This window comes from Sebastes fasciatus, chromosome 5, assembly GCF_043250625.1.
Source record: "Sebastes fasciatus isolate fSebFas1 chromosome 5, fSebFas1.pri, whole genome shotgun sequence".
NCBI classification, from domain to species: Eukaryota; Metazoa; Chordata; class Actinopteri; order Perciformes; family Sebastidae; genus Sebastes; species Sebastes fasciatus.
Window position 1 is genome coordinate 11,342,396 of NC_133799.1, and position 10,883 is coordinate 11,353,278.

At 39.0% G+C, this 10,883-nt stretch overlaps 1 protein-coding gene across 1 annotated transcript; it reads right to left on the bottom strand.

The window, feature by feature from the left end:
• Positions 1-2,055: 2,055 nt before the first annotated feature.
• Positions 2,056-6,010, bottom strand: LOC141767595 (SUN domain-containing protein 1-like). Its single transcript, XM_074635069.1, has 9 exons — positions 5,874-6,010; positions 5,021-5,114; positions 4,658-4,818; positions 4,490-4,542; positions 4,199-4,325; positions 3,967-4,094; positions 3,657-3,827; positions 3,456-3,545; positions 2,056-3,265 (listed from the first exon to the last, which is right to left on the bottom strand). The coding sequence occupies exons 2-9, from the start codon at positions 5,110-5,112 to the stop codon at positions 3,158-3,160; spliced, it is 930 nt and encodes a 309-aa protein (XP_074491170.1). The 5' UTR covers positions 5,113-5,114; positions 5,874-6,010; the 3' UTR covers positions 2,056-3,157.
• Between the last annotated feature and the right edge of the window lie 4,873 nt (positions 6,011-10,883).

A 10,883-nucleotide genomic window follows, 5' to 3' on the forward strand; every position in this document is an offset into this window, starting at 1 on the left:
AAATACAAACGCTGTACTCTTTGTGTGTTTATGTGTGTGCTTGTATTCTACTGCATGTCTTACTGTAGGAAAGAGTGTCACAGATGTCAGGGACTGCTTTGATGATCTCACGGGGTTTGCCCATCATGCAGCATCTCTGTTTTCCATCTTGATGTCCCTGTGGAAAACACCTCTGGAGTGGACCTCTTGGAGACCTTCCACCAGTTGTTTTGTTATGATCTGGGGGAGAAATAAAGAGACATGAAGACTGTGTGACACGGTTGGCGTGGACACACATACAGAAACACACATGTCATCAACTGCTTACCCGGCCCATGTCCTCCTGTATTGATAACTGTATGGACACCAAATAGTCATAGAGATCCATGCAGGGGACAGGTCTCTATAGGACGAGAATCAGCTCATTGTCCAGATTGTACCAGTCCAGCAGGCTCACCACGGCACTGGTTCCTGCTGCTGCTGGTTTGAGGTGCAGCAGCAGCGCCACCTCTATAGGGATCGCTGTAATTTCCCCTTCCAGATCCTAAAGATATGGAGTGAAAGAGAAAGCAAATAATGAAACCTTAATGTACACATGTATACAAACGTTAACAGTATTTTAACTGTTAGATTGTATGAGGTACAAGAGGAACATGTTCCCTTTGTACTCAGAATAAAAATAAAAATGTTACTCAAATGATTTAAATAATGTAGAGTGTTGGTATTAGGATGAAAAACAAATCTATTACCACTGTTGTGCAAAGAAACCGGCGGATACGCTTTATGGCCACCTACGGGACAGAAACAGACATTTGGTCAGCTTATACTACATGAGGCTGTTCTCATACACCCTTCGTAGCTATACCTACGAAAAGTAATGCACTGTAATTCGTATATATATATCCCACAAAATCAATTTGTATGTAATCCACGTAATTGTGAACCACGAAGTATAAAGAGCGACAACTGCCGCGCAGGGAGGGAACGGGGTGGATGGGTGGGTCAAAAATCACAGGAATTTCCCCAATAGGCCGGTGTTTGTACCCCACGTGAAACCTGAAGTCAACGTTGATTTGTCATGTAACTTCGCTACTTAAGTTACGCCACTTCCGGAGTTATTTTAACCCAAACCGTGTTTTCTAAACCTAACTAAGTAGTTGTGCTGCCTAAACCTAACTAAGTATTTTTTTTTGTCTAAACCTAACTAAGTAGTTGTGTTATCTAAACCTAACTACATAGTTTTGTTGCCTAAACCTAACTAAGTAGTTTTGGTGCCTAAACCTAACTAAGTCGATCTTTCCCTAAACCTAACTAAGTAGTTTTTCTCATGTAACTTTTGTACTTAAATTACGCCACTTCCGGTGTTATTTTAACCCAAACCACATGTACTACCATTATAGTACTAACTGCTGCAGATAGAAATACTGCTATAACTACAGTAGCACTTAGACAGAGGTACGGTTGGGATTCTATCAATACCATTGTTAATACAATGCTGCTTACTGACAATGATAATTAGCAACAGCGTTGTTAGATGGGAAATGTTAAACTATCGTACCAGAGGCTTAAAACTATCATATTTTGAGGAAAATTATCGTGCGCGAGTCAAAACCACGAGAACAAATAAGCATAAATGTTTAATTTTACAAAGTATTTAAACAACTTTTTGACACACCTACAAATCTACCCACATTTTTTCAAGCCAGCTGACATAGCTATGATGCGTGGAAAGCTGAATGTGTCCAAAAATCAGTCAGTAAATAAATATAAAAAATAAATAAATAAATAAATGCAAAAGTGAATAAATAAATACAAATATATAATTAAAAAATTATAATTAATAATTAATAAATAAACAAAAAATATAAATAATAAATTAAACAGAAGAGTAAATAAATAAGGGAATTAATACAAAGATAAACAAATAAATAAACAAATAAAACTGAAATATCAATTTATGTCAGATTTTACCAATTCATTAATGTCTACATTTATTTTTTATATTATTTTTTGCTACATTTAATGACATATCTATTCATATATTTATTGAGTCATTTATTTATTTATTCATTATTATTTTTACAAGTTCTGTCCTTCATACATTGCAACTTCTTCAGAATAATCTGCGTTAAAAAATGTCTGTACGCTTCTGTAAATTTATTTTACATCTGAATGTTTAAGTCTCTTCACTACCAATGAACTGAACCCCCTTATAAAACAAAGATCATGTGGACAATCATTTTTTTTTTTTTTAAATGGAGTGGAAAATATCAGTTTTTTTTATCTGTATACTGTGATGCCCCATCCTCCCTGGCACCAGCTCTCCTGTCTCTTGTTGTTGCTCCTCTCTCTCTCTCTCTCTCTCTCTCTCTCTCTTCTCTAGCATGGCACAGACACATGAAGTTCTTTTTTGTTGTTTTACACCACACAAATTCACACACACACACACACACACACACACACACGCTCCACACCACTGATTTACTGATTTCCACATTACTTTTGTGTTTTGTTAAATAAATCAAGTGTTCTTTTGCCGCCACCTCGTGTCTGTCTCCCCCTTTGTCGCAGCCTTTGAGCAGGGCTGTGATAATACATAGACCCCCAACCCTAACCCAAATTTGCATTATTCTTTACAGAAAAAAATAGAAAGATAGACTAAGACAAAGATAAATAAACAAACAGTAATAGATAAATAAACAGTAACCCCTGTAAACACCTTGTGATTGTCAAACCCCCACTTCAGCCCTGTACCTTGAGAACATCATGTCTTTATACCTTATTTTAAACTGGTTTAAGTTTGGACATTGCTTTAGCTCCACATTGAAACTGTTCTAGTTTCACTAAACAGATTGAGATAGAAAGACAGAATAGACAGAAACTTTTCATGGTTTTACGAATACTGTGAGTTTTGAAATTACCTGTTTGAATGTGTTACATACTCTGATGGTTGGAATCTAAATTCATAGAGGTTAAGTTAAATTTTTCTTATGACTGCAAATTCCACAACATAAAGTTAAATTAAGCCTTTTTATTCATAGATGGTTGGTTGTTGGAACAAATACATTCTCACCTGCCTCTGCACCCAGCCCAGAAGACAGTGTTTGCTCCAACATGGTCCCATATAGGAGCAAACACCATCTTCTATACGGTCCCATATAGGAGCAAACACCGTCTTCTATATGATCCCAAGGACCCTGAAATTGTACACGCAAGTGTAGTCAGGATTTCCCCAGTTGCTCTCGACTTTCAGCTTCACATGGCTGAAGACACCTTCTTCCTGATCCTGAGAGATAGAGAAATGAACCGACAGAGTTAGTTGAGCACAAACTGAGAGGATGGGAAATAAAGGATATAATGAGTAGCCTACAATGAGGACAGACAACTGTGATTCTTATGATATATTAGCTTGTGGGGACCAATTAAAAAAATGCATGTGCATGTGCATGTGTTTCATTGCATGATGTAATACTCACAGACAGTTTGAAAGTTTGCACTGACTCGCCATCCTGATCATAACGAAAGGTTCCTAGTAGGGTACCTTCATCCTCTTTAGTCTTCATGCCCTGCAAGAGAGAAAGATAGAATTCCAGTTGAACACCTTGATGTTCTCCGTGTATGTGACGGTGAAATATACAGGACATCTGCAGTGTAACAATTTTAAATTTGTGACTTACATAGACAGCAAACATCTTTGGGGCGCTTGAGATGTTGCCAGTTGGCGACACGGTCTTTGAAATGTGACCCAGTGTCACAAGGTTGATGTTGACTGGGTGGGACAGAGCTATGACTAAATGTCCACGCTCACCATGAAATGGCCAGCAGCGTCCGACCATGATTGGTCCTCCCTGAAGAATGAAAGAGTATAAAAAAGAGTTTAGATGGTATGATGTATAACAAAATAGACAGTAAAACAATCCAAACCATTATATGATATTGCCAAACCGCATAGCCATGTGTTTTGTGTGTGTAGTTCCTAGTTCCTACCTGAGTCACGATACTTGGGTCCGCAGTTGGTCTCCAAAAAGGTATGGAAAAATTCCAGATAGGAATGGAAAAGGTTGGTTTTGCGCTTTGGTATGTTTTTGAGGATAAGTGAGCTAAAAGACGGGCCCCTGCACACAAAAACACACACAAAGAAAGTGAGAAAAGGATCTCAAAACTAAAAATCGAATTACAATCTGACATGAAAATGATGAGGGTGATTTAAATGTCTCACCTTGCGACTCCAGAGCAAAGTTGGGCATAGAGTCCCATGGTGGCAGCTCGTTGATCCTCTTTAACCTCAGCACCTCGTTCTGCAGCATTCTCACCTGCTGCTCCAGCCCTTCAGTTCTGCTCAAGACCTGCAAGTGACAGGAGATTAATTTTAATGGTGCATGTTGACATCATTGTGTGTTTCAACATGTATACAGGTGAGAACATATTTCGGCTGTGATTTTGTTTATAGGTGCACATTAACAATAAAAATAAGTAAAAGAGAAAGCCAAGCTGCTTTTAAGGGTCATACCGTATCCAGAGAGTTGCTGTTCATGGATAGAGCCAGGGTGAAGTTTACAATTCCTGATGGATGGAGAGAAACAGGTCAGTGATGTTTTATCAAAAGACAGACACTCTACAGTATAAAACACACAAAGTGATGAACAAAATATGATTGTTTGAAGGAGAGATCGCTTACCAAGACACACGAACAGCATGTAGAACAGCCAGCGATTAATGCTGTTCCTGCTGGCCTCGTTGGCCCCTCTGACCCCGCTGGCCTCTTTGGCCTCAGGTACAAACCTGACCATTTTCTTGGTGGTGTCTTTTCGACTGTCATGAGCAAACCTCTTAGGTCTTCTGAAAGTATTTTATAATGAAAATGAGAAAAGAGTGAGAGCTTTGAAGATGTATAATGAAGAAGTTATGACTGTTAAACACATACTTTACATGGCCTGTGTGCTACAGAACATATAAAAGCATGACTGTGGCACACACACACACACACACACACACACACACACACACACACACACACACACACACACACACGTCAGCTTACCTGTAAGTAGAAGTCTCCCTGTAGGAAATGACTGGTTCTCCTTGAAGGTTGTAATATCCTGCGACGTCCAGTCGAGAGCTTCTACGTAACATGACTGTAAACCAAACAAGAGAGTTGGTCAGTCACTCACTGACATTAGTTAGGTCATACACTTTGACTTCAACACTTCTACTATTAGAAGCAACTCAGTGCATGTCAATAGTTTTGTGTTTTTGAGTGTCAGACACACAGGAGCCAAAAAAACACTCTGTGTCAGAGATGTGTTGATTAAACTAAAGCCATTTTTGAGGTTGTAGTTTGTGTTGGATGAGCCTTTTAACCATCTTCTCTTCTTTTTGTGAATATAGAATGATGTTTAATTTCAACATAGTCATACAAGTAACTCTTTCTTTAATATTTATAATATAAATAATTATATTTATCCTCTTTTATTACTTCTCTCAATGTCAGTTTTTGAGTAAGTATAAATTCAATCAGTGCTCCATTACTGCCTAACCCAGTTGAATACAGGCTTACAGGAACTACCCACCTGTGCATGAAAATCATTAAACAAAACTATTTTACCTAACATCAAGTTGAAAATGTTTTGTTTTTTTGCACAATTAGAAACTTTGCAGTTACATTAGGAAATGTACAAAAGGGAATTCTTGAAAGGTGTTTCTAACATTTTGTCAAACTGCATTGGACAAAATGATTAGAAACATCTCTCTCACACAGTCTGAATATGAATCTCCCACAGGTAGGATTAATCACGTTACATATGAATATGTTCTGACAGAAACCATACAGAGGTATTGCTGCTCTGCTTACTGAGTGTGTGTTTCACAGATCTGGGAGAGAAACAATGATTTACCTTCACTTTGTCTGTGTGATAACACTGTGACAATGAAGAAGTGGATGTTTTGCGTTGAGTTTTGGTTTCTCTGCGCTTTTGCAAGATAGCTGTGAGATAACTTGTGCTGTGAGAGAACAAGTGAAGAATAAGGCAAAGTCCTAATCTCACTGAATTCCACAACGGCTGTGATGCGTCACTGAATTCTAGAATGACATCCTAAACGTAGAACATGTAGCTAGGCAACCATCACTGCCCCCGTAGCTAGGCAACCATCACTGTCACTATGATGAATAATAACACTATGATGAAGGCACAAAACAGACAAAAAAACAACAAATGCCAGAAAATACAGTGAATTGCTCCTCAATCAAAATTATTGATGACCACATACATACATCTACCACACTTACCAAGATGTAAAACTGCAAAACTGTGATGTCTTTTCAGGTTTCACTCTGAAAAATGTCAGATGTTAATTAGACACCTTGTAGTAAAAATTAATTTAAACCAGAATGAATGACTCCATCTTTTCCCTCTGATATAAGAGGTGTACACTTTGAGTTTGTTTAGAACTTAATTTTCAATTATGTGTGACTTTCCACCGCCTTAAAAAAAATTCCCTTGTCACTATTTGACGGAACACTCACTACAATGTAAATTGCTTACCTGAAAAGGTCACGTGACGAAGGATGAAGAGCTGGGTGATGGTCTGGGTATCATCGGATAATCCGTTATTCCTTTTTTTTTTTTTACGTTTTAAACCAAAAAAAGAGAAAACGTCCGTTTTCTCGTTTTTGGATTCTGAATAAAAAAACGAAAAACGGATCCAACCCGGGCTGTTTTTTGCTTTTGCGAATTCCTTTTATCATTATTCATTTTTGATTGAAGATCGGGAGTCACGTGTTTTTTTTGTTTTAAACCAAAAAACGAAAAATGAAATCACGTGGTGCTCTACTCGTTTTTTGTTTCTAAACGAAAAACGAAAAAAAAACAACGAAAAAAACGATCTTATTTTGGTTCTTTCTGTCATTTTCTCTTTTGAATCGAAGAGCGGAGAACGGCAGTCACGTGACCCGGAAATTAAGGCAAAAATGACAAAATAAAAGCCAAGAAGATAGTTTGGTCATTCTATAAATGTGTAACATTATTTAAGCACAGGATTGAGGTAACGGTAGAAGATAAATAGGCAAAATAAATACGTTTCTATTTTTCAATTCCAAACGAATTACGGATTATCCGATGATACCCAGACCAGTGATGAAGGTGAATGAAAGGGTTGTTTGCCTAGAATAGACAGAAATCAGTGAGCATCACGGACATAACTATAATAGCTTAACACAATGTATTTTTAGTTTATCGTGTCAGTGATTCATTTATTATTCATGTTGTCATTACTGTTTGTAATAACATGTAGGCAGGGTAAGTAACACATTAATAATAGGCCTACAGACACCGTCTTTGACCAACACTCACCGGTAAAGAACTGCTCAATAGCTGTCAATCTGCGGTTGAAAGAAAGCATTAAACCTTGCAAATTAAATAGGCTACTCCATAGGTCTATATGCATTGTCATTGTATTTTATGATACAGACACTGTCTTCGACCATCACTCACCAGTATAGAACTGCTCAATAGCTGTCCATCTGTGAGCGACTGTGAGTATTAAACCTTGCAAAGAAAATGCTCAATAGTCTCACATTCTTCACAAGTGCAAACATTTAAATTAAGGTTAATCTCAAAAACACACATTAAAAAATTATCAATTTATTAAAGGCTGTGTCAGAGTTAAATCACATAAAACAATCTGTTGACACCAGCTGCTGCTGTCAGCCCTTCTACATAGAATTTGCCTTTTATAATGGCCATTTCATTTCATTATAAATTTATAATTATTTTAAACAGGAAAAAGTTAAGAAACATGTGGTAATTTGTAAATAATAGTAATAATCCACCATTAAAACTCTGTATTTTATTCATTCATGGAGTTCCCAAGCCACTCTATGTTCTGCGACACTGTCTGGCACATATTTCAAAATAAAAGCCTCGTGTTAACAAATGAAGGAATTCTGTCCACAGAAAAAAACCGTGATGGCTTTTATTTTTAAATGAAAGCATGAAGTTTTGATTTAAAGATAAATCTTTACTTTTTTCATGTCCATGACTTATTCTACAGATATAGACATTTAAACTGTATTAATGTTGCTGGTATGATGTCAATAAACAGTCAAAGGAGCACAGTCACTCTCTGTGACATATTCTATAAATCTCTAGACATTTAAACTGTAATGTATATATACTGTCAAAAGAGCACTGTCACTGTCTGTAGTTGCTGTGAACTGCGCGGCTCGCGGTAAAATGGCAAGACGTCAAATCTCTAGAACCTACACACACAGGCGCGCACGCACACGCACACGCACACGCACACAGCTCTCCCTCCTCAAAGCATAAAATAATATCGAGCACCGTCATGGCAGCCATTTTGTCGTGAACCGTGGCGCTCCTGGTAAAATGGCGAGACCTCAAATCTCTAGAAGACTCATGGTGTGTTCCAATCCGCGTACTTCTGTACTTACACTCACTATTTTGAGTGCATAAGTGCGTTCCAATTGGGAAGTACGGCAAAATGCAGTGCACTCAAAGTACCCGGATATTGTACTCAAAACGGTCACATCGTTGAGTGTGGAACGCTGGACACTTTCCACACTCATTTGCCTCCATCTTGGCTACGTAGCGGAAGGGGCGGAGCCACGACCACTATTCAAACAGACGTAGATAACAGAATAAAACAATACAATACGTAAACATACCGGCGCATTTTCTGCCAACATGAGGACACATCGTAGGCGTAGGCGACGACGTTGGAAACGTAATTTCCACTCTGCTTTTATTTTTTTTGGGAAGATATTTTGGCGGGTAGCGAGCCGCGGTCAATTGTTGCGATCGTCATTTCCGGTCAGTGCACCGCAGAGTATTCGATTTGAGACGACCCTACCCGGCTGAAATTTACGCACTACTGAAGTGAGTACAGAGTGCACCAAGTGCACTACATTAAAGTGTACTCCAGGAAGTACGTGGATTGGAACACACTCACTGTCTGGCACATATTTCAGAATAAAAGCCTTGTGTTAACAAATGAAGGAATTCTGTCCACAGAAAAAAAACGTGATGGCTTTTATTTTTAAATGAAAGCATGAAGTTTTGATTTAAAGATAAATCTTTACTTTTTTCATGTCCTTGACTTATTCTACAGATATAGACATTTAAACTGTATTAATGTTGCTGGTATGATGTCAATAAACAGTCAAAGGAGCACAGTCACTCTCTGTGACATATTCTATAAATCTCTAGACATTTAAACTGTAATGTATATATACTGTCAAAAGAGCACTGTCACTGTCTGTAGTTGCTGTGAACTGCGCGGCTCGCGGTAAAATGGCAAGACGTCAAATCTCTAGAACCTACACACACAGGCACGCACGCACACGCACACAGCTCTCCCTCCTCAAAGCATAAAATAATATCGAGCACCGTCATGGCAGCCATTTTGTCGTGAACCGTGGCGCTCCTGGTAAAATGGCGAGACCTCAAATCTCTAGAAGACTCATGGTGTGTTCCAATCCGCGTACTTCTGTACTTACACTCACTATTTTGAGTGCATAAGTGCGTTCCAATTGGGAAGTACGGCAAAATGCAGTGCACTCAAAGTACCCGGATATTGTACTCAAAACGGTCACATCGTTGAGTGTGGAACGCTGGACACTTTCCACACTCATTTGCCTCCATCTTGGCTACGTAGCGGAAGGGGCGGAGCCACGACCACTATTCAAACAGACGTAGATAACAGAATAAAACAATACAATACGTAAACATACCGGCGCATTTTCTGCCAACATGAGGACACATCGTAGGCGTAGGCAACGACGTTGGAAACGTAATTTCAACTCTGCTTTAATTTTTTTCCGGAAGATATTTTGGCGGGTAGCGAGCCGCGGTCAAATGTTGCGATCGTCATTTCCGGTCAGTGCGCCGCAGAGTATTCGATTTGAGACGACCCTACCCCGCTGAAATTTACGCACTACTCAAGTGAGTACAAAGTGCACTACATTGAAGTGTACTTCAGGAAGTACGTGGATTGGAACACACTGATGGTACGTGTCCACAGGTTCCGTGCTTTCCACGCTCCCCATTCATTGTCTATGCAAGCAGCCGCGCAATGCATTCCGGTAGCGTGGCGTCGCGATTCGAGAGACTAGGCGTGCAGGAAGCCCACTCCTCATTTGCATAAAGTTGAAGTCCTGGCTACTTTATGCAAATCACGGGCGTCCGACGCGACTCGCCGCCTCTCGAAACTCCCGAAGATCTTTTAAAATAAACGTTGTCGATCCAAAATAAAGACATATTCAGCAACTGCATGGCTTATTTCTCGCCTCAAATGTTTTCAGAAACACATTTCAGTGAACTATTTTCGTGAAATAAGAGAAGAAAGTTTCCAAACGAGCCTCCATACTGGTTCCGGTTTGAAGCAGCAGCCAACAGCGGGAAAGCGTTCATCCAATCAGGAGCCGAGTGCCTTGTTTCTAGGGACAGCCCACCAAGCGTCCAATGTTGGGAAGCGTCGCGTCCCTTCGCGATAGAAAACGCCCCTGTGGACACGTACCATCACTGTCTGGCACATATTTCAGAATAAAAGCCTTGTGTTAACAAATGAAGGAATTCTGTCCACAGAAAAAAAACGTGATGGCTTTTATTTTTAAATGAAAGCATGAAGTTTTGATTTAAAGATAAATCTTTACTTTTTTCATGTCCTTGACTTATTCTACAGATATAGACATTTAAACTGTATTAATGTTGCTGGTATGATGTCAATAAACAGTCAGAGGAGCACAGTCACTCTCTGTGACATATTCTATAAATCTCTAGACATTTAAACTGTAATGTATATATACTGTCAAAAGAGCACTGTCACTGTCTGTAGTTGCTGTGAACCGCGCGGCTCGCGGTAAAATCTCTAGAACGCGCACGCACACA